This window comes from Coregonus clupeaformis, chromosome 17 (genome assembly GCF_020615455.1).
Source record: "Coregonus clupeaformis isolate EN_2021a chromosome 17, ASM2061545v1, whole genome shotgun sequence".
NCBI lineage: Eukaryota > Metazoa > Chordata > Actinopteri > Salmoniformes > Salmonidae > Coregonus > Coregonus clupeaformis.
The window spans coordinates 72,029,529-72,054,396 of NC_059208.1; the positions used below are offsets into that span (position 1 = coordinate 72,029,529).

Consider the following 24,868-nt stretch of genomic DNA (forward strand, 5'->3'; position numbering starts at 1 on the left):
ATAGGCTTGCCATTGGAGATTTGTGCGTACCGGCTAAGTAAGTAAAGTGAATAGTTCATAATAGAACTATAAAAGAATAGAAATATACAAAATTCCTCCCATACCTGTTCTGTAGGAGTTCGATCTCTGCCGTGTTGTCCATCTTCACCAGCTGTTCTTCAACAGGTGATTGCTCCTCCTCTTCCTTCACACTGACATGCCAGAAAAACATAACTTAATGTTTTTCAAAATCTATGGAATGATTATGACTTCAGATTCTTGACCAGATTTGATAGTTTTTGGTTTTGGGCAGGGAAAATTCCCATTTGTTGGTCTAAATATGTGGATGAGGCACCAGTAATGTTTATTTCCCTAAAAGAGTGGGAATTCCAATTAGCCGCTGCTACTCTTCTGGGTCCAAACAGGAAACAAAACCCAACAAATAAAATACATAATATACACTACCAGTCAAAAGTTTGGACACCAAGGGTTTTTCTTTATTTTTACTATTTTCTACATTGTAGAATAACAGTGAAGACATCAAAACAATGAAATAACACACATGGAATCATGTAGTAACCAAAAAAAGTGTTAAACAAATCAAAATATATTTTATATTTGAGATTCTTCAAAGTAGCCACCCTTTGCCTTTAGTAGTGGTTTCTTTGCAGCAATTCGACCATGAAGGCCTTATTCACGCAGTCTCCTCTGAACAGTTGATGTTGAGATGTGTCTGTTACTTGAACTCTGTGAAGCATTTATTTGGGCTGCAATCTGAGATGCAGTTAACTCTAATGAACTTATCCTCTGCAGCAGAGGTAACTCTGGGTCTTCCTTTCCTGTGGCGGTCCTCATGAGAGCCAGTTTCATCATAGCGCTTGATGCTTTTTGCGACTGCACTTGAAGAAATGTTCAAAGTTCTTGAAATGTTCTGGATTGACTGACCTACATGTCTTAAAGTAATGATGGACTGTCGTTTCACTTTGCTTATTTGAGCTGTTCTTTCCATAATATGGACTTGGTCTTTTACCAAATAGGGCTATCTTCTGTATACCACCCCTACCTTGATTGGCTCAAACGCATTAAGAAGGAAAGAAATTCCACAAATTAACCTTTAACAAGGCACTCCTGTTAATTGAAATGCATTCCAGTTGACTACCTCATGAAGCTCGTTGAGAAAATGCCAAGAGTGTACAAAGCTGTCATCAAGGCAAAGGGTGGCTATTTGAAGAATCTCAAATATAAAATATATTTTGATTTGTTTAACACTTTTTTTGGTTACTAAATGTTTCCATATGTGTTATTTCATAGTTTTGAGATCTCCACTATTATTCTACAATGTAGAAAATAGTCAAAATAAAGAAAAACCCTTGAATGAGTAGGTGTCCAACCTTTTGACTGGTACTGTATGTAATAGAACAGATACAGTGGTATAGCTAGAGAGACAACAAAGTGAGATGAGACAAGATGTGTGTAATAATAGCAGTGAGGTGCAGGATTGGAACCCACAAGGACACTGTTGTATACATGTGCTGAGGACCGCGGCGCTAACCACTTGGCTAAACCAACCCCAGGCCACATGATATCCCAGTAAAGTTAACATACCCGTTGATCTGTGGCTCCTCAACAGTGTGGGAAGATCTCACCAGCTCCAGTTCAACCTTCAGCTGTTGGAGCTTTTCTTCTAGAGTGGCCACATGACCTTCTTTGGTTATCAGACTGAAAGAGGGAGAGAAATAAATATCCCCATTCGGTAGAAAAGGTTGGATACGGAGATTCGATACATGGTATCTAACAGAAATATGACTCAGCGTACCTGATCTTTAGCTCTTCAATCTCAGCGGAGTAGTCAACCTGTTTAGAAACAAGATGGATAGACTAAAGCTCTGAGCATGACGTGTGGCCACGAGGGACCCCCTTTCAAGCTAATGAGCGGTCATTCTGACAGCAACATTTTAACAATGTAATTAATACATTTCATATATAGCATGATAAAAAATAAATGAAGGCGTTACAATTACAATACATTTTTTTATAATAACAATAGCATTTATTATTTTACCATATAATGACAAAGCAAAAGTAAAAACTGTTTTTTAGACATTTTTGCAAATTTATTTAAAAAAAACCAGGAAATATCACATTTCCACAAGTATTCAGACCCTTTACTCAGTACATTGTTGAAGCACCTTTGGCAGCGATTACAGCCTCGAGTCTTCTTGGGTATGACGCCACAAGCTTGGTACACCTGTATTTGGGGAGTTTCTCCCATTCTCCTCTGCAGATCCTCTCAAGCTCTGTCAGGTTGGATTGGGAGCTGCACAGCTATTTTCAGGTCTCTCCAGAGATGTTTGATCGGGTTCAAGTCTGGGCTCTGGCTGGGCCACTCAAGGACATTGAGACTTGTCCCGAAGTCACTCTTGTATTGTGTTGGCTGTGTGCTTAGGGTCTTTGTCCTGTTGGAAGGTGAACCTTAGCCCCAGTCTGAGGTCCTGAGCGCTCTAGAGCAGGTTTACATCAAGGATCTCTCTGTACTTTGCTCCGTTCATCTTTCCCTCGATCCTGACTAGTCTCCCAGTCCCTACCGCTGAAAAACATCCACACAGCATGATGCTGCCGCCACCATGCTTCACCGTAGGGATGATGCCAGGTTTCCTCCAGACGTGACGCTTGGCATTCAGGCCAAAGAGTTCAACCTTGGTTTCATCAGACCAGAGAATCTTGTTTCTCATGGTCTGAGAGTCATTTAGGTGCCTTTTGGCAAACTCCAAGCGGGCTGTCATGTGCCTTTTACTGAGGAGTGGCTTCCGTCTGGCCACTCTACCATAAAGGCCTGATTGGTGGAGTGCTGCAGAGATGGTTGTCCTTCTGGAAGTTTCTCCCATCTCCACAGAGGCACTCTGGAGCTCTGTCAGAGTAACCATCAGGTTTTTGGTCACCTCCCTGACCAAGGCCCTTCTCCCCCGATTGCTCAGTTTGGCCAGGCGGCCAGCTCTAGGAAGAGTCTTGGTGGTTCCAAACTTCTTTCATTTAAGAATGATGGAGGCCACTGTGTTCTTGGGGACCTTCAATACTGCAGACATTTTTTGGTACCCTTCCCCAGATCTGTACCTTGACACAATGCTGTCTCTGAGCTCTACGGACAATTCCTTCGACCTCATGGCTTGGTTTTTGCTCTGACATGCACTGTCAACTGTGGGACCTTATATAGACAGGTGTGTGCCTTCCAAATCATATCAAATCAATTGAAAATACCACAGGTGGACTCCAATCAAGTTGTAGAAACATCTCAAGGATGATCAATGGAAACAGCATGCACCTGAGCTCAATTTTGAGTCATAGCAAAGGGTCTGATGCTTACAGTGCCCTCCACTAATATTGGCACCCTTGGTAAATATGAGAAAAAACGGGCAGCGAAATGTTTTTCTTTGCTGTTTATTCTCTTGGTCTTTCATTCAAATTATTCACAAAAATCTAACCTTAAATGTAAGTAAAATTATAGGAAAAAATTAATTTGAAATAAATGAACTATTTTTATCCAAAATGTGTGCCACAATTATTGGCACCCCTAGAAATTATTATAAGTAAATGAGTAAAATCTAACTTTAGTATATTCCCATTCATATTTTACAAAAAGCTGATGATGTTGTTTTATGCTTTAGATGTAGGGTCTGCCCTCTCAGTGATGACATTCTGTGCTGATAATCGGCCCGTAGCATTGTCACCGGCGTGTTTTATCCAAACGGTGTGGTCCCTTCCTCTGTCCTGTCTCACCGTTTCATTTCGTGGTGGCACTGACACCTGCTCAGTGCGCACAATTCTGGCTTTTTTATGCTTAGGCCTCTGAGGTGTAGGTTCAGGCTGAAGCTCAGAATCAGAAGAATAATCAGAGATGTCATGATTAATTTCTTCCCCACCATCAGTCGTTTTTGTTCAGATTTTGTAGCAATGCTTACACAGCATGTGCAGCCGTTCATCTTAGTCTTTTTGCCATTGTAAATTATGCACGCACTTACTGTGTACTCCAAGTAGGCCAGAGTAGACTGATAAGACTGCTTGGATTCAGTGGACTGATGTAGGGTATATACCATTTTGAGCTTATAATTAGAATAGATCAATACAATAGAATGGCACGCCCTGTTCTTCAACCACAATTGGTGCATCGTTCGCTTCCCCTCGCTCATCAACTCACCCATTCTCCCACATCATACTTCACTTAATTTATTTAATCTGTTATATGTGTGAAAATCGTTTCGGTATGGTTTAGGTTCAGTTTCGAGGCAATTATCGGGGTGATTATCAACTGGGCACGGCACCTCAAACTGTCGGGAGGAGGAGGGGCAATGGGGGAAAAACATTAAAATTACATGCCCGCCAAAACTGGTTATAACTCCAGTTCTGTTTGTGATATTAAGATTCTAAACAACGACAGCGTGTTATATAGACTTATTTAGGACAAGTCAATGACTTTAGAAATGGCAGAGTAATAATAAAATTAGGTTCTAGTGTTAAAAACAATGGATACTGATTAGTGGTCTACAGGCTTATAGTATAAGGGTTTATTGTCAAAGCTGCCTCATTTATGAACCGTGATTAAATGTCTTACTAAATTCTGGCGTACATCGAGATTCTAGGATGTGTGCGCCAAAAATTATTAGGATTTATCAAACTGTCATAGATAAAATCAGCGCTACAACCCCACCTGGAAAACACCCTCCATTCACCTTTTATGGTAACAAAAATGCCCTCATTTGCTGTATGATTTGGAAATGGGGAGCTTTACTTGGCTCATCGCGTTCTAGCGACATCTTGTGGCAGGCCGGGTGCCTGCAGGCCGACACATTGGTGCAGCTGGCTTCCAGGTTAAGCGGGCGGGTGTTAAGAAGCGCGGTTTGGCGGGTCATGTTTCGGAGGACGCATGACTCGACCTTCGCCTCTCCCAAGCCCGTTGTGGAGTTGCAGCGATGAGACATCACGAAATTAGGGAGAAAAGGGGGTAAAAACTACAAAGAAATTAATAAATAAAACCATACATCTTATGGAACTGCGGGGGACTGTGAGACACACATAGGTACACGCATACATACATACACACACACACACACACACACACACGCACTCTACACACACTTACATTGTAATATTGTTCTTTAGTGGTATTATACATTTTGTATTGTAGATATGTAGTGGTGTAATAATGTTATATGTACTGTTCTTTCTTTTGTTTTATGTGTAATGTAAGTGCCTTAATGTGTTTGGACCACAGGAAGAGTACAGTGATGGTTGTGCGCTTATAATCTACAATGTTTGTTTGATTATGGTGATTTCTGTTACAGTCTTACCATTATTGTAGGAGTGGACACGTTGTTTGCAGAGCGCACAACCTCGGCTACACTTTGAGAAAGTTTTGGTTTATTTCATTCCATTTACAAGTTGTGAATGTATTCATTGTCTTGTGTTTTGGAGCGCTCCTGTCAATCTTGAGTAAGGACATGCACCTGATTACGCATAGAAGTAGGCCTAGGCTACCTGGCCTGCACGCAAATGTCAGCCTATAAATGTGCCCATTTCGGGATCTGATACCATTTCTGATTGTCTTAACTCACCATAGCTTCAAAGTAATTTTTTCCTTCGCCTCAAACAGCAAGTAAGCAAAGTCTGTTTATACATCCATTGAGAATGACAATAGTTCAACGTAGCCCATTTGAAAAATCTTTCCAGCTCTCTCCCTATGATAACCACTCAGCATGAAAGTGAAAAAAAATTACTAATGCTCTGATCCAGTGAAAACATCATAAAATAGGCCTAACTGATTACTTCTTATCCCCTGCACAAATAGCCTACAGCTGTGTCTGTCTGTCCGGAGTTCACTGGCGCAGGAAACTGAGGGCCCAGAACATTTTATACAATGTTGCAAGTTTGCTAGCACGAGTTCCTTGCAGACAGGCCATGTGTTGCCAATGTGATTTATAGGATATTTATTTTCATTAGGATATTTTCGACCTGTGGGCTGCAATGTTTTTATTTGTTGGCTTTATGTAGGCTATTTTTACATATTGGCAAAATAAGTTACTTTTAGATTTGTATCATTTTCATTTAGATAGAATTTTGATTAACCATGACATTGATTGAGATATGAAGACTTTATTATAAATGAAACTGTTCCACGAAAATGTGAAAATCATAACCGGCACGCAGATCCGTAGAAATGGTACAATAACTTGGCACTCCAAATGGAAAATGTTGCAGACCGCTGATGTAGCCTATTACCGGCAACTTTAGGAGCCTAACGGAAATGGTACGATAACTTGGCACTCCAAATGGAAAATGTTGCCGACCGCTGATGTAGCCTATTACCGGCAACTTTAGGAGCCTAATGGCAGAATCTGCGAAGGCCAGCAGCAGCAGTGGGCAGGAACAGTTTTTTTTTCTTCTGGTTTGGCTATATTGATCTCTGGCTCCCTCTTTAGTAATTTGTGTGTCTTCATTTTTAATCGCAGCGCTTAAAGTGTCAGACAAGCTCAGTAGCCTACATATAGTTGATTTTATTCAAACACCGGGTGTGTCTATAAGGAAAAATGTGTTTTAAAATGTTGACCAATCGCTTGGTTGAATGAACAGACAACTCTCGGTCTACCAAGATTTGGTTTTGTTTGGGACAGCCCTAATTAGGCAACATGCTGCTATGCGATCTTCTTACCAATGGCCTAATGCATCTGTTTTATCATTAGGCCTACATTTAACTGTTTTTTATTAGCCTACCACTATTATAATTCCAGTGCATCATAAACCTCAATTTCCCCAAAAATAACAATATTTGCTTGCAATACAGTTGATCAACCACTAGAAGTTGTGCATACTCATGGTCTGAGATTCACGTGGAGATACGTATACTTTGCAGGAAAAATGGCGCCCGCAAGGGTTAGAGTATTTTTTGTGCACATGCACCTTTGATAAATGAGGCCCCTTTGCTTTGACAAAACAAAAAACAGGTAGATCTGAAAGTATTGGATTGGTGTAAGCAATATGGTTACAGCTCCACCTGTACTCTGACAGGTGGAATGTCGGCCATATTGCTTATACCTATCCAAATATTTTCCGATCTACAAGACTGCTTAGGGGCCAGGGGTTGATTTGGAATTGTGTCTACAATCTAAACTATTTGCAGCTGGGGGAAAATAAAAAAACAGGCCTCTGGAGCTTACTTGGATTTCGGTGGCAGTGGGGGTCTCGGTAACACCTTCAGTCACAGTCTCCTGCTTTTCGGTGGGGGTTTCAACGGCAGCCTCCAGTGGGGCAGTCTGCTCCTTGGCAGCCTCCTCCACAGCTGACACTACTGCCTGTTGGGACTTAAGGTCCTCCAGCTCGGCACAGCGCTCCTTCAGCTCGGCCTCCGTGGTGGCCATGCGCTCCTGGAGCTCTGTGGAGATCCAAGTTTTATTCAATTTAATTCAATTCAAAACCAGAGCCTAGTCTGCCAAATTTGTATAAATCCACACAAAAAAGGACTAAAAAAATGAGAAATGTGGCGACGAGTAGAGAGATCAGTATGAATCTAAATCTAAAAGCAAATCTAAATAATAAGGTATCGGGAACATAGCTGTGTGTGAGAGACCTCTCCCACTTAGTGCAAGGCTTTTCCTGTGATGGTTAGGGTTAAAATAGAGGTTAGAGTGACTGGGTTAGCGCGACTAGCACTGTTACAGAGTAGCAGGTTATCATGTGGTCAAGGTATGTAACCAGTGAGGTGGGGTCCACTGACCGGCGAAGGCGGTGGCCTCCTGTTGAGCCTGGTCTAGTTGGGCCTGCATGATGTTGCTGGTGTCCTGGGACTTCTGGAGCTTCTGGCTCACCTCCTCCAGCCTCTGCTGCACGGCCCGCTCACTCTCCGCCTGGCACGCCTGTGAATGAGCACGGCAACAACTTATTATCATGTGCAATGAGTCTATTATGTATGCGTGTTCCTTATATAAGATGCATAAGAGATCTGGGGCCGTTCCAGAAAGCTGTATCAATGAGTTAACCAGAAATGCCTTGAAATAACTTGATCATTTTGAGAAATAGACCTAAAATAATTGACATGACAGCAACAACCATTTGTAACAAGTATTTGATACACTGTCGATTTTGCAGGTTTTCCTACTTACAAAGCATGTAGAGGTCTGTAATGTTTATCATAGGTACACTTCAACTGTGAGAGACGGAATCCAAAACAAAAATCCAGAAAATCACATTGTATGATTTTTAAGTAATTAATTTGCATTTTACTGCATGACATAAGTATTTGATCACCTACCAACCAGTAAGAATTCCGGCTCTCACAGACCTGTTCGTTTTTCTTTAAGAAGCCCTCCTGTTCTCCACTCATTACCTGTATTAACTGCACCTGTTTGAACTCGTTACCTGTATAAAAGACACCTGTCCACACACTCAAACAGACTCCAACCTCTCCACAATGGCCAAGACCAGAGAGCTGTGTAAGGACATCAGGGATAAATTTGTAGACCTGCACAAGGCTGGGATGGGCAACAGGACAATAGACAAGCAGCTTGGTGAGAAGGCAACAACTGTTGGCGCAATTATTATAAAATGGAAGAAGTTCAAGATGACGGTCAATCACCCTTGGTCTGGGGCTCCATGCAAGATCTCACCTCGTGGGGCATCAATGATAATGAGGAAGGTGAGGGGTCAGCCCAGAACTACATGGCAGGACCTGGTCAATGACCTGAAGAGAGCTGGGACCACAGTCTCAAAGAAAACCATTAGTAACACACTACGCCGTCATGGATTAAAATCCTGCAGCGCACGCAAGGTCCCCCTGCTCAAGCCAGCGCATGTCCAGGCCCGTCTGAAGTTTGCCAATGACCATCTGGATGATCCAGAGGATGAATGGGAGAAGGTCATGTGGTCTGATGAGACAAAAATAGAGCTTTTTGGTCTAAACTCCACTCGCCATGTTTGGAGGAAGAAGAAGGATGAGTACAACCCCAAGAACACCATCCCAACCGTGAAGCATGGAGGTGGAAACATCATTCTTTGGGGATGCTTTTCTGCAAAGGGGACAGGACGACTGCACCGTATTGAGGGGAGGATGGATGGGGCCATGTATCGCGAGATCTTGGCCAACAACCTCCTTCCCTCAGTAAGATCATTGAAGATGGGTCGTGGCTGGGTCTTCCAGCATGACAACGACCCGAAACACACAGCCAGGGCAACTAAGGAGTGGCTCCGTAAGAAGCATCTCAAGGTCCTGGAGTGGCCTAGCCAGTCTCCAGACCTGAACCCAATAGAACATCTTTGGAGGGAGCTGAAAGTCCGTATTGCCCAGCGACAGCCCCGAAACCTGAAGGATCTGGAGAAGGTATGGAGGAGTGGGCCAAAATCCCTGCTGCAGTGTGTGCAAACCTGGTCAAGACCTACAGGAAACATTTCCTCTCTGTAATTGCAAACAAAGGCAAATTAATTACTTAAAAATCATACAATGTGATTTTCTGGATAGAAATTACAGACCTCTACATGCTTTGTAAGTAGGAAAACCTGCAAAATCGGCAGTATATCAAATACTTGTTCTCCCCACTGTATATAGATAAAGTGGGGGGAAAAAGTATTTAGTCAGCCACCAATTGTGCAAGTTCTCCCACTTAAAAAGATGAGAGAGGCCTGTAATTTTCATCATAGGTACACGTCAACTATGACAGACAAAATGAGATTTTTTTTCTCCAGAAAATCACATTGTAGCATTTTTAATGAATTTATTTGCAAATTATGGTGGAAAATAAGTAGTTGGTCACCTACAAACAAGCAAGATTTCTGGCTCTCACAGACCTGTAACTTCTTCTTTAAGAGGCTCCTCTGTCCTCCACTCGTTACCTGTATTAATGGCACCTGTTTGAACTTGTTATCAGTATAAAAGACACCTGTCCACAACCTCAAACAGTCACACTCCAAACTCCACTATGGCCAAGACCAAAAGAGCTGTCAAAGGACACCAGAAACAAAATTGTAGACCTGCACCAGGCTGGGAAGACTGAATCTGCAATAGGTAAGCAGCTTGGTTTGAAGAAATCAACTGTGGGAGCAATTATTAGGAAATGGAAGACATACAAGACCACTGATAATCTCCCTCGATCTGGGGCTCCACGCAAGATCTCACCCCGTGGGGTCAAAATGATCACAAGAACGGTGAGCAAAAATCCCAGAACCACACGGGGGGACCTAGTGAATGACCTGCAGAGAGCTGGGACCAAAGTAACAAAGCCTACCATCAGTAACACACTACGTCGCCAGGGACTCAAATCCTGCAGTGCCAGACGAGTCCCCCTGCTTAAGCCAGTACATGTCCAGGCCCGTCTGAAGTTTGCTAGAGTACATTTGGATGATCCAGAAGAGGATTGGGAGAATGTCATATGGTCAGATGAAACCAAAATAGAACTTTTTGGTAAAAACTAAACTCGTCGTGTTTGGAGGACAAAGAATGCTGAGTTGCATCCAAAGAACACCATACCTACTGTGAAGCATGGGGGTGGAAACATCATGCTTTGGGGCTGTTTTTCTGCAAAGGGACCAGGACGACTGATCCGTGTAAAGGAAAGAATGAATGGGGCCATGTATCATGAGATTTTGAGTGAAAACCTCCTTCCATCAGCAAGGGCATTGAAGATGAAACGTGGCTGGATCTCACACCGCCCGGGCAACGAAGGAGTGGCTTCGTAAGAAGCATTTCAAGGTCCTGGAGTGGCCTAGCCAGTCTCCATATCTCAACCCCATAGAAAATCTTTGGAGGGAGTTGAAAGTCTGTGTTGCCCAGCGACAGCCCCAAAACATCACTGCTCTAGAGGAGATCTGCATGGAGGAATGGGCCAAAATACCAGCAACAGTGTGTGAAAACCTTGTGAAGACTTACAGAAAACGTTTGACCTGTGTCATTGCCAACAAAGGGTACATAAAAGTATTGAGAAACTTTAGTTATTGACCAAATACTTATTTTCCACCATAATTTGCAAATAAATTCATAAAAAACCCTACAATGTGATTTTCTGGAGAAAAAAAATCTCATTTTGTCTGTCATAGTTGACGTGTCCCTATGATGAAAATTACAGGCCTCTCTCATCTTTTTAAGTGGGAGAACTTGCAAAATTGGTGGCTGACTAAATACTTTTTTCCCCCACTGTATCTTCATCAACCAGGTAATCAAGAGTTATTTGTGGCTGTTTAGCAAAGTTAGCTGGCTAATATACCTGCTTTCTGGAATACCCCACTGTATGACCTGGGCCCGGTTTCCCAAAAGCATCTTAAGGCTTAGTTAATCATAAGAACCTTCGTAGGAGCATCCTTAAACCTCAGAGCTGTTTCCAAAAACCATTGTTACTAAAGTAGCACTTGAAAACACTCGTTAATAACCGACTGCCTTAGACCACGTGTAGAACAGTTAAGTGAGCCTTTAGAAAAGAAAGTGTCCTTCCGCTAAACATAGAATCAAGATGTTTATCGGTCTCTCTGTGACCACCGATAACTTCAGAACGAAGTTGACTACAAATACAAAGCTGCAAAGGATAAATAGATGCTGCAAATTCAAACAGAGATGACTGCACTAAAATATAAATACATGGAGTCACATGGCCATGGCTTGCTATATAAAGCAGGCAGACAGGCATCAAGTCATTCAGTTGCGGTTCGATTGAATGTGAGAATGGGCAAAACAAGTGACCTAAGCGACTTTGAGCGTAGTATGATGGTGGGTGCCAGGAATGCCGGATTCAGGATCTCATAAACGTCCATCCTCCTGGGCTTTTCACGCACGACAGGTGTCTAGGGTTTCCCGAGAATGGTGCGACAAACAAAACACATCCAGTCAGCGGCAGTCCTATGGGCGAAAACTGCTCATTGATGAGAGAATTGCAAGAATCGTGCAACCTAACAGGCGGGCCATAAACAGACAAATAACAGCGCAGCACAACAGTTGAGCCATCCTGCCTGGTGTCAACGGTACAGGTTGGTGGCGGTGGTGTACCGCCGTCCAATCTGCAGCAACTACGTGATGCCATTACGTCAGCATGGACCAACATCCCTGTGGAATGTTTCCGACTTGTAGAATCCATGCCCCGAATAATTCAGGTTGTTCTGGAGGCAAAGGGGGGGTCCGACTCTGTACTAGATGGGTGTACCTAATAAACTGGTCGATCATATTGACATCAATTTCATGTTCATTCAATTGTCTTCTATTTTGCCAATTGTAGGCTACCATCTAATTTCTGCCTCAACATATCTCATGACGTGTAACGTGCGCAATGATCTGTGTATTATTATACGGTAACCGTTAGAATAAGCCGCCTCAATATTTTCAGACATTGCAGACTAGTCAAAAGTTTGGACACACCTACTCATTCAAGGGTTTTACATTATTTTTACTACATTGTAGAATAATAGTGAAGACATCAAAACTATGAAATAACACATGTGGAATCATGTAGTAACCAAAAACAGTGTTAAACAAATCAAAATATATTTTATATTTAAGATTCTTCAAAGTAGCCACTCTTTGCCTTGATGACAGCTTTGCACACTCTTGGCATTCTCTCAACCAGCTTCATGAGGTAGCCACCTGGAATGCATTTCAATTAACAGGTGTGCCTTCTTAAAAGTTAATTTGTGGAATTTCTTTCCTTCTTAATGCGTTTGAGCCAATCAGTTGTGTTGTGACAAGGTAGGGGTGGTATACAGAAGATAGCCCTATTTGGTAAAAGACCAATCCATATTATGGCAAGAACAGCTCAAATAAGCAAAGCGAAACGACAGTCCATCATTACTTTAAAAGACATGAAGGTCAGTCAATCCGGAAAATTCAAGAACTTTTAAAAAGTTTCTTCAAGTGCAGTGGCAAAAACCATCAAGCACTATGATGACTGGCACTCATGAGGATCGCAACAGGAAAGGAAGACCCAGAGTTACCTCTGCTGCAGAGGAGAAATTCCAAGAGTTACCAGCCTCAGAAATTGCAGCCCAAATAAATGCTTCAGAGTTCAAGTAACAGACACATCCCAACATCAGCTGTTCAGAGGAGACTGCGTGAATCTGGCCTTCATGGTCGAATTGCTGCAAAGAAACCACTACTAAAGGACACCAATAAGAAGAAGATACTTACTTGGGCATAGAAACACAAGCAATGGACATTAGACCGGTGGAAATCTGTCCTTTGGTCTGATGAGTCCAAATTTGAGATTTTTGGTTCCAACCGCCGTGTCTGTGAGGTGAATGAATGACCTCTGCATGTGTCCATCCCACCGTGAAGCATGGAGGAGGTGGTGTGATGGTGCTTTGCTGGTGACACTGATTTATTTAGAATTCAAGGCACACTTAACCAGCATGGCTACCACAGCATTCTGCAGCGATACACCATTCCATCTGGTTTGCGCTTAATGGGACTATTATTTGTTTTTCAACAGGACAATGACCCAACACACCTCCAGGCTGTGTAAGGGCTATTTGACCAAGAAGGAGAGTGATGGAGTACTGCATCAGATGACCTGGCCTACACAATCACCCAACCTTCAACCCAATTGAGATGGTTTGGGATGAGTTGGACCGCAGAGTAAAGGAAAAGCAGCCAACAAATGCTCAGCATATGTGGGAACTCCTTCAAGACTGTTGGAAAAGCATTCCTCATGAAGCTGGTTGAGAGAATGCCAAGAGTGTGCAAAGCTGTCATCAAGGCAAAAGGTGGCTACTTTGAAGAATCTAAAATATTTTGATTTGTTTAACACTTTTTGGGTTACAACATGATTCCATGTGTGTTATTTCATAGTTTTGATGTCTTCACCATTATTCTACAATGTAGAAAATAGTCAAAATAAAGAAGAACCCTTGAATGAGTAGGTGTGTCCAAACTGGCACTGTAGGTGATAATACATCTCTAGGAACTAATCCATCGTCAGTATTGTGGAATAATTTCTAATGTTCTTTCCATCCTATCAGTATCGACACATGCGCCAATGACGCACCTAGTGAAAGTTCTCTCTACATGTTTTGGGAAACGCATGCAAGTTCTTCTGACTTTTTCCTCTGTAAATCTAAGCTGTTGTGGAGGGGGAGGGGGGTGGGGATATGGAATTGTTTTAAGATGGTCATACTATGGATAATTTAGCTATTTGGTTTAGAATTTTAGGACCCATTAAAGTATCCCCCAAAAATATTTAAAAAATATTTTACTAACAGATTTTGACAGGGGCAAATGTACCGGCATGTACGTGTTTGTGAGAGTCTCACCTTTCCACAGATGAGTCATTAGTGTGTAGCCCAAACTGTTCGGACGCTACAGGCAGAAGTTAATAGATCGGCTGTTCTGATGAGTCGCTTGTGGTGGTCGTACAACAAAACAGAGAACACCATCATGTTTGTCTTATTTTTTCATAATAGTTTGTAGACCAAACTGTTTGGACGCTATAGACGATTTAGTGAGAAGACCGATTTTTGGGATGTCTCATGGTCTGACAAACACCGCTCTAGCTCTGCCACCTTTCACAACAGATGCGGAAGTGCGAAGAAAATATATTTGGTAACACTTTATTTGACACTCAGCGTCATAACACGGTCATAACCATTTTATAATTAAGTGATAATGCCCGAGAAGCCGGTGTTTGGAGGATATATATGGCACAGTGTTGTTCGTCGAGGGCCGACAAACCATGCCAATATATCCTCCAAACTCCCAGCTTCAAAGGCATTATTCCCTTTTATACAACGGGTTACCAACATATTCAAATAATGGATTTACAAATAAAACTTTATTTTGATGAATTTATTGATACCATTCCATCCTTCCACAAGATAGTCCCAACATAAACCTAGGGTCGCTACCCACGCCGGCCGGTCGTTCGTTCTATCGGTTTGGTTGCCAGAGACGCGACCCAGTCGTTAAGTATTTATATTCTGTATCTATGTTGTTCGTTCTAAATGTTCTATTGCCATACTGGCTGGCAACGTTCTTATCCCTGCTTGCTAGCTAGACAACTACGGCTAACTTACAGTCACGTCAAACAGTGCAGCCAGAATAACAACAGAATAAGCTGTTTTCTAATGACATTTATTTGGATACATCCATAACAAATGAGCTAATGATGTGCGATTTCATGATTTCGACTGGCTGAGAAAAGCTGCCTACCGGTCTCATCCTGACTCCCGACACGTTCATTACTATGCAACAGCTGGAGATAGAATTTGAATATTGAAACAATGTTGCAGATGTCGGAGAGACAGACAGCAAGGTTTATTCAAATCTCTGCTGTTGAAAACTAAATGTTAGTCTAAAAGAATTGTGAGATAATGTCTAGATGCTTTTTATAGTGGAGATCAAGTTTATAAATTGCCTGGCTGGGCTGATGAGACAGTGGATTGCACAGTCAGATGGAACAGAGTAAATAGACATTTTAACGTCATAGATTTAGCCGGTGGTAACTTGTGGAATAGACACCGGCTAGAATGCGGTTTTAAACAATCAGCATTCAGGATTAGACCTACCCGTTGTATAATATGTCATAACATCTGATATAACCTGTTATAATATGGTCATAACACTGGCATGACACATATTTAGACCTGTTGTGAAATACAGTATATAGTGTTCTTTTATGGCTGGTTATGATACCTACATAAGAGTGTCACAACCCACAAAACCTACCACACAAGGCAAAACATTCCATTACCCACTCTAAATTCCAAGTATCTGCCTCTAACCCTAGGAAGCTCTTTGCCACCTTCTCCTCCCTGCTGAATCCTCCTCCCCCTCCCCCCCTCCCCCCCTCCTCCCTCTCTGTGGATGACTTCGTCAAACATTTTGAAAAGAAGGTTGACGACATCCGATCCTCGTTTGTTAAGTCAAATGACACTGCTGGTCCTGCTCACACTGCCCTACCCTATGCTTTGACTTCTTTATCCCCTCTCTCTCCAGATAAAATCTTGCGACTTGTGACGGCCGGCCGCCCAACAACCTGCCCGCTTGACCCTATCCCCCCCTCTCTTCTCCAGACCATCTCCGGTGACCTTCTCCCTTACCTCACCTCGCTGATCGACTCATCCTTGACCGCTGGCTATGTCCCTTCCTTCTTCAAGAGAGCGAGAGTTGCACCCCTTCTCAAAAAACCAACACTCGATCCCTCTGATGTCAACAACTACAGACCAGCATCCCTTCTTTCTTTTCTCTCCAAAACTCGAGCGTGCCGTCTTTAGCCAACTCTCTTGCTATCTCTCTCAGAATGACCTTCTTGATCCAAACCAGTCAGGTTTCAAGACTGGTCATTCAACTGAGACTGCTCTTCTCTGTGTCACGGAGGCTCTCCGCACTGCTAAAGCTAACTCTCTCTCCTCTGCTCTTGTCCTTCTAGACCTGTCTGCTGCCTTTGATACTGTGAACCATCATATCCTCCTCTCCACCCTCGCCGAGCATCTCCGGCGCGGCTCACTCTTGGATTGCGTCCTACCTGACCGGTCGCTCCTACCAAGTGGCGTGGCGAGAATCTGTCTCCGCACCACGTGCTCTCACCACTGGTGTCCCCCAGGGCTCAGTTCTAGGCCCTCTCCTATTCTCGCTATACACCAAGTCACTTGGCTCTGTCATATCCTCACATGGCCTCTCCTATCATTGCTACGCAGACGACACACAACTAATCTTCTCCTTTCCCCCTTCTGATAACCAGGTGGCGAATCGCATCTCTGCATGTCTGGCAGACATATCAGTATGGATGACGGATCACCACCTCAAGCTGAACCTTGGCAAGACGGAGCTGCTCTTCCTCCCGGGGAAGGACTGCCCGTTCCATGATCTCGCCATCACGGTTGACAACTCAGTTGTGTCCTCCTCCCAGAGTGCGAAGAGCCTTGGCGTGACCCTGGACAACACCCTGTCGTTCTCCGCTAACATCAAGGCGGTGACCCGATCCTGTAGGTTCATGCTCTACAACATTCGGAGAGTACGACCCTGCCTTACACAGGAAGCGGCACAGGTCCTAATCCAGGCACTTGTCATCTCCCGTCTAGATTACTGCAACTCGCTGTTGGCTGGGCTCCCTGCCTGTGCCATTAAACCCCTACAACTCATCCAGAATGCCGCAGCCCGTCTGGTGTTCAACCTTCCCAAGTTCTCTCACGTCACCACGCTCCTCCGCACACTCCACTGGCTTCCAGTTGAAGCTCGCATCTGCTACAAGACCATGGTGCTTGCCTACGGAGCTGTGAGGGGAACGGCACCTCCGTACCTTCAGGCACTGATCAGTCCCTACACCCAAACGAGGGCATTGCGTTCATCCACCTCTGGCCTGCTGGCTCCCCTACCTCTGCGGAAGCACAGTTCCCGCTCAGCCCAGTCAAAACTGTTCGCTGCTCTGGCACCCCAATGGTGGAACAAGCTCCCTCACGACGCCAGGACAGCGGAGTCACTCACCACCTTCCGGAGACATTTGAAACCCCACCTCTTTAAGGAATACCAGGGATAGGATAAAGTAATCCTTTTACCCCCCCCCCCAAAAAATAATAATAATAACATTGTAAAGTGGTTATCCCACTGGCTATAAGGTGAATGCACCAATTTGTAAGTCGCTCTGGATAAGAGTGTCTGCTAAATGACGTAAATGTAAACAGTATGTTTATGTTATATATAAAAATAAATACATAAAATTATCATTGTAATTGGGCACACATTGATGTCAGACATGCACCTACCCCAATGCTCTGTTGCTGATGACTGGGATGAATGCAGGAGTAGATTTCAGGAGTAGTACAAGACACCCTCTTTTTGACCGATGAGTGATATTTTTATTTTTATTTTTTAGTCTCCTTTTCGTTATTTTATTATTTATTTATTTTTTATGTTTTTATATATTTTTTTGTTATTTTTTAATTTTTGTCTTTTATCATTTTTGTTTTTTTTCTTTAGTCATTTAGCAGACACTCTTATCCATAGCGAATTACAGTTAGTGCATACATTATTTTTTTCATACTGGCCCCCCGTGGGAAACGAACCCACAACCCTGGCTTTGCAAACGCCATGCTCTACCAACTGAGCTACATCCCTGCCGGCCATTCCCTCCCCTACCCTGGACAACGCTGGGCCAATTGTGCGCCGCCCCATGGGTCTCCCGGTCGCGGCCAGCTACGACAGAGCCTGGATATAAGGGCATGTACGTGATATATAAGCCAGATAGGCCTATATGAGTATGATGGTCATAATATTTTATGACAGTGTCATAGCGTATTTTCTACAAGTTATTTAAAATATGATGAAAAAAACTAAAGAATTCATTACAACTACAAAGTATTTAACAAACTTTCAAATGAAAGGAAACTTCTTGGCAGAAACTTAGAGACTTAATTAGGTGTCATAACCAGCCCTAAAATAACACAATATATGTCACAACAGGTGTAAATATATGGGTCATGACAGTGTTATGACATATGACATCTGGTAGACAGGCAAAGTGCTAGTATGCTCAACCTAAATGATAGTTTGTTTACAGTATCCTAAAATGAACTAATAGTATGTAGTATATACTCATTAAGTATGTAGTATACAGTATGTTAGTATGGGTATTCGAACACAGCTCTGGACTTCCTGACGGGCCACCCCTAGGTGGTAAGGGTAGGCAACAACACATCTGCCACGCTGATCCTCAACACTGGGGCCCCTCAGGGGTGCGTGCTTAGTCCCCTCCTGTACTCGCTGTTCACCCACGACTGCGTGGCCAAACACGACTCCAACACTATCATTAAGTTTTCTGACGACACAACAGTGGTAGGCCTGATCACCGACAAAGATGAGACAGCCTATAGGGAGGAGGTCAGAGACCTGGCAGTGTGGTGCCAGGACAACAACCTCTCCCTCTATGTGAGCAAGACAAAGGAGCTGATCATGGATTACAGGAAAAGGCGGGCCGATCAGGCCCCCATTAACATCGATAGGGCTGTAGTGGAGCGGGTCGAGAGATTCAAGTTCCTTGTGTCCACATCACCAACAAACTATCATGGTCAAAACACACCAAGACAGTCGTGAAGAGGGCACGACAACACCTTTTCCCCCTCAGGAGACTGAAAAGATTTGGCATGGGTCCCCAGATCCTCAAAATGTTATACAGCTGCACCATCGAGAGCATCCTTACCAGTTACATCACCGCCTGGTATGGCAACTGCTCAACATCTGACCATAACGCGCTACAGAGGGTGGTGTGTACGGCCCAGTACATCACTGGGGCCAAGCTTCCTGCCATCCAGGACCTGTATACCCCGCTGCTACCCGCTGTCAATTATCAGGGGTTACCTACCTACATGTACAAATTACCTCGACTAACCTGTACCCCCGCACATTGACTCGGTACCGGTAACCCCTGTATATACAGTTGAAGTCGGAAGTTTACATACACTTTGGTTGGAGTCATTCAAACTCGTTTTTCAACCACTCCACAATTTCCTTGTTAACAAACTATAGTTTTGGCAAGTAGGTTAGGACATCTACTTTGTGCATGACAAGTAATTTTTCCAACAATTGTTTACAGACAGATTATTTCACTTATAGTTCACTATATCACAATTCCAGTGGGTCAGAAATTTACAAATACTTCTGATAGGCTAATTGACATCATTTTAGTCAATTGGAGGTGTACCTGTGGATGTATTTCAAGGCCTACCTTCAAACTCTGTGCCTCGTTGCTTGACATCATGGGAAAATCAAAAGAAACCAGCCAAGACCTCAGACAAAAAAATTGTAGACCTCCACAAGTCTGGTTCATCCTACCAGCGGGGCTAGACAGGACCAGGGGTACTTTGGGGGGTTGGAGAGGAGGTGGGGATCAGGGCCGGAGCCAGAACCACCGCCGAGGAGGTATGCCCACCCAGCCCTCCCTTGTTTAGCCCTTATTGAGGCGCGGTCGCAAGTATAAACACCATGGGACCACGCAGCAGTCATACCGCTCAGGAAGGAGACGCGTTCTGTCTCCTAGAGATGAACGTACTTTGGTGCGAAAAATGCAAATAAATCCCAGAACAACAGCAAAGGACCTTGTGAAGATGCTGGAGGAAACAGGTACAAAAGTATCTATATCTGTCACGCTCTGGCTCCGGGACTTTGTATGTTGAGCCAGGGTGTGTTCGTTTCGTTGTGTTCTGTTTGGTTGGGTTGTTCTATGTGGTTGTATTTCTTTGTTTGGATGAGTGACTCCCAATCAGAGGTAACGAGTGTCAGCTGTTTGGCTCGTTGTCTCTGATTGGGAGCCATATTTATAATGTCTGTTTTCACCTTGTGTTTGTGGGTTTTTGTTCCTTGTCAGTCATTGTCTGAGGACGTTACGTATCGTTTATTGTTTTGTATTCGTGTTTGCACTTTACTATTAAAGTATGTTCGCTCAACACGCTGCGCCTTGGTCCTCTCTAACCAACGATCGTGACAGAAAAACCCACCTTAACCAGATCAAGCAGCGTGACGAGGAGAGAGAGGATGGACGTGGGAGGAGATGATTGCGAGTCTGGCAAGAGGGAGAGAGGCCTGGGCCACGGGGATGAGAGACCCCCAGGAAATTTTTAGGGGGGGGCTCACGACGTCGGGGCAGCAGGTGTACGGGTTAGAGCGGTGCAAAGCGTTGGCAGAGAAGGCCGCCAGGTTAGGGGGCCACTGGGCACAGAGGAGAGGGAAAGTGTGGAGGCACGGCGAGAGGTACTGGGGTGTGTTACCAGTCCGGTCCGGCCCGTTCCTGATCCCTGCGTGGGGCCAGTGGTGTGTGTCCCCAGTACGGTCCGGCCTGTTCCTGCCATTCCCACCAAGGCAGTGGTGCGCGTCGTCAGCCCAGCCCGGCCTGTTCCTGCCATTCCCACCAAGTCTGTGGTGTGCGTCGACAGCCCGGCCCGGCCTGTTCCTGCCATTCCCACCAAGTCAGTGGTGCGCGTCGTCAGCCCAGCCCGGCCTGTTCCTGCCATTCCCACCAAGTCAGTGGTGCACGTCGTCAGCCCAGCCCGGCCGGTTCCTGCCATTCCCACCAAGTCAGTGGTGTGCGTCGACAGCCCAGCCCGGCCTGTCCCTGCTCCACGCACCAAGCCTACGAGGTGCGTCGCCAGTCCAGCCCGGCCTGTCCCTGCTCCACGCACAAAGCCTACGGTGTGCGTCGCCAGCCCAGCCCGGCCTGTTCCTGCTCCACACACAAAGCCTACGGTGTGCGTCGCCAGCCCAGCCCGGCCTGTCCCTGCTCCACGCACAAAGCCTACGGTGTGCGTCGCCAGCCCGACCCGGCCTGTTCCTGCCACTCGCACCAAACCAGGGGTGCGAGTCGCCAGCCTGGTCCAACCCGTTCCTGCTACTCGCACCAAGCCAGGGGTGCGAGGCGTCAGCCTGGTCCAGCCCGTTCCTGCTACTCGCACCAAACCAGGGATGCGAGTCGTCAGCCTGGTCCAGCTCGTTCCTGCTACTCACACCAAACCAGGGAATGGAGTCGTCAGTCCGGTGAGGCCCGTTCCTGTTCCACGCACCAAGCCAGGGGCGCGTGTCGTCAGTCCGGCTCCGACCAGCGGGGCTAGACAGGACCAGGGGTACTTTGGGGGGTTGGAGAGGAGGTGGGGATCAGGGCCGGAGCCAGAACCACCGCCGAGGAGGTATGCCCACCCAGCCCTCCCTTGTTTAGCCCTTATTGAGGCGCGGTCGCAAGTATAAACACCATGGGACCACGCAGCAGTCATACCGCTCAGGAAGGAGACGCGTTCTGTCTCCTAGAGATGAACGTACTTTGGTGCGAAAAATGCAAATAAATCCCAGAACAACAGCAAAGGACCTTGTGAAGATGCTGGAGGAAACAGGTACAAAAGTATCTATATCTGTCACGCTCTGGCTCCGGGACTTTGTATGTTGAGCCAGGGTGTGTTCGTTTCGTTGTGTTCTGTTTGGTTGGGTTGTTCTATGTGGTTGTATTTCTTTGTTTGGATGAGTGACTCCCAATCAGAGGTAACGAGTGTCAGCTGTTTGGCTCGTTGTCTCTGATTGGGAGCCATATTTATAATGTCTGTTTTCACCTTGTGTTTGTGGGTTTTTGTTCCTTGTCAGTCATTGTCTGAGGACGTTACGTATCGTTTATTGTTTTGTATTCGTGTTTGCACTTTACTATTAAAGTATGTTCGCTCAACACGCTGCGCCTTGGTCCTCTCTAACCAACGATCGTGACAATATCCACAGTAAAACGAGTCCTATATCGATATAACCTGAAAGGCCGCTCAGCAAGGAAGAAGCCACTACTCCAAAACCGCCATAAAAAAGACAGACTACGGTTTGCAACTGCACATGGGGACAAAGATCGTCCTCTGGTCTAATGAAACAAAAATAGAACTGTTTGGCCATAATGACCATCGTTATGTTTGGAGGAAAAAGGGGGTTGCTTGCAAGCCGAAGAACACTATCCCAACCGTGAAGCACGGGGGTGGCAGCATCATGCTGTGGGGGTGCTTTGCTGCAGGAGGGACTGGTGCACTTCACAAAATAGATGGCATCATGAGGAAGGAAAATGATGTGGATATATTGAAGCAACATCTCAAGACATCAGTCAGGAAGTTAAAGCTTGGTCGCAAATGGGTCTTCCAAATGGACAATGACCCCAAGCATACTTCCAAAGTTGTGTCAAAATGGCTTAAGGACAACAAAGGCAAGGTATTGGAGTGGCCCTGACCTCAATCCTATAGAAAATTTGTGGGCAGAACTGAAAAAGCGTGTGCAAGCAAGGAGACCTACAAACCTGACTCAGTTACACCAGCTCTGTCAGGAGGAATGGGCCAAAATTCACCCAACTTATTGTGGGATGCTTGTGGAAGGCTACTCGAAATGTTTGACCAAAGTTAAACAATTTAAAGACAATGCTACCAAATACTAATTGGGTGTATGTAAACTTCTGACCCACTGGGAATGTGATGAAATAAATAAAAAGCTGAAAATCATTCTCTCTACTATTATTCTGACATTTCATATTCTTAAAATAAAGTGGTGATCCTAACTGACCTAAGACAAGGAATTTTTACAAGGATTAAATGTCAGGAATTGTGAAAAACCGAGTTGAAATGTATTTGGCTAAGGTGTATGTAAACTTCCAACTTCAACTGTAGCCTCGTTAGTGTTCTTTTATTGTGTAATTTTATTTTTTACTTGAGTTTATTTAGTAAATATTTTCTTAACTATTAATTGAACTGCATTGTTGGTTAAGGGCTTGTAAGTAAGCATTTCACAGTAAAGTCTACACCTGTTGTATTTGGCGCATGTGACAAATAAAATTTGATTTGATTTGAAAATATATGAATAAAGTTAGTAAGGCACACTGTAGCAAAACTCAACAGAGAATGGAAAACTAAAATATCTGTTCTTATGCAACACATTTAGGTATTACCTCCATATTTCACTCAATTTACTCCCTACTGAACACGCCTCAGTTGTCCACATCTGTTCTAGATTAAAAACTGACTGACCTTAGTCCCAAATGAATTGACAGCCATGTTCTCATGTAGTGCACTATTGGACTAGCAGTGCACTGGTGCAGTAGAACTGAATTGACTAAAGCCAAGGTTTTAATTTTGGGCCCCAAATCATGATGCCGAATTGTGACATTCTCAACTTGTTTTGCACTCTACAACGCATACTTCCCCACCCCCCTTCCAACTAAATAAGATAAAACAGGAGGAATGCAAGGCCACACCTCTTGCTCCATTGTTGTCCTCCATTGTGGTTGGATCAAATGAAAGGTTAGAGGTCACTTGGATGCCGTGGAGATTGGGGGGGGCAACTTCACCCTACTCCGCTCACCTGGAACTGGGCAAGTTGCTCCTCTGCAGCTGCCACTTTGGCCTCCAGGACCTTCCTGTGCTCATTGTCAGCCTGCAGGGCTTCCGTCCTCTCGCCCAGGTCCCGGTTCAGACGAACACAGTCCTGCCTCAGCTTGGCCAGCTCCGCGTTCTGCCTGGAGGGGGAAAGAGATCGGAGAGGGACTTGTCAGAAAGATTGCTTGACTTGATGAATTTGAGTAGAGTGTGGCTAGGACAGTTTTGGATATGGAGTAGCTGTATAACTCAGTTGCTGGTGTCCAAGAATGGACATAATTCAGGCTCTTTAGGCATGTGTTATTTTTGCATTATGTTAATACTTAGTGATAATTGACAATAAAATGGCATGATAAGCAAATAGTGATACATATTCAAAATGCTAGATAAATCATGGTCATTTTTGGAGTCGCTTGACCATGTCTGTACAAGCTAGAATTAATTATGTATCCATCCAGCCAGCCAATACACCCACTTGTACCTCATTACATTGTAAAACTAAAACTACCACCCACCCCCAAGTAAAGTCGAATTGAGAAAAGGGCATTTTAAGAGTAGACCACACCTGGGCTGTGTTCATTAGGGCACACCATAGCAGAACGTTTCAACAAAAGAAAATGAATATTTCTTATTGGGAAAAGTCTAGGAAGTTCCACCCCATTTTACTCAATTTTTTCCCACTGAACAAGACTCAGATTTCTCCATAGAATAGGAGTTGTATTGTTTATTTCCCCATCTACCTGCTCTCGGCCTGGCTGGTGGCCTGGTTGAGGGCGTCTCTCAGGATGGAGTTCTCCTGCTGCAAGCGGGCCAGCTGAGCGACTGGGCCATTGTCCAGCTGCTCCTGCAGGCTCGCTATCTGTATGGGGGTGTTAGCAAGAACAAATATTTCCATAAATGTTTGTGCAGACAGTTAACAGCTGATTTTTCTCATCTTGTCTGTCTTGTACTTTTACAAACAAGTCCAACACATTGTTACCTAGGGGTCACAATATGTTATTACTGTCAAATTCAGAGGCTGCTGTCAAAGTGGTGGAAGCAGCAGCTCCACATTCAGTCAGGCACAGGATCATTG

At 44.4% G+C, this 24,868-nt stretch overlaps 1 protein-coding gene across 2 annotated transcripts in view; it reads right to left on the reverse strand.

The window, feature by feature from the left end:
• The window catches only part of LOC123492886 (ribosome-binding protein 1-like), a 51,663-nt gene that overhangs the window by 14,670 nt on the left and 12,125 nt on the right, over positions 1–24,868 (reverse strand). For both annotated transcript variants that reach the window (XM_045226508.1, XM_045226507.1), the window contains exons 6-12: positions 24,534–24,652; positions 23,780–23,933; positions 7,742–7,880; positions 7,185–7,399; positions 1,796–1,833; positions 1,585–1,698; positions 105–191 (exon numbers count right to left, since the gene is read on the reverse strand). In XM_045226508.1, the coding sequence (XP_045082443.1) occupies positions 105–191; positions 1,585–1,698; positions 1,796–1,833; positions 7,185–7,399; positions 7,742–7,880; positions 23,780–23,933; positions 24,534–24,652 (866 nt within the window). The remainder of the gene's footprint in view (positions 1–104; positions 192–1,584; positions 1,699–1,795; positions 1,834–7,184; positions 7,400–7,741; positions 7,881–23,779; positions 23,934–24,533; positions 24,653–24,868) is intronic.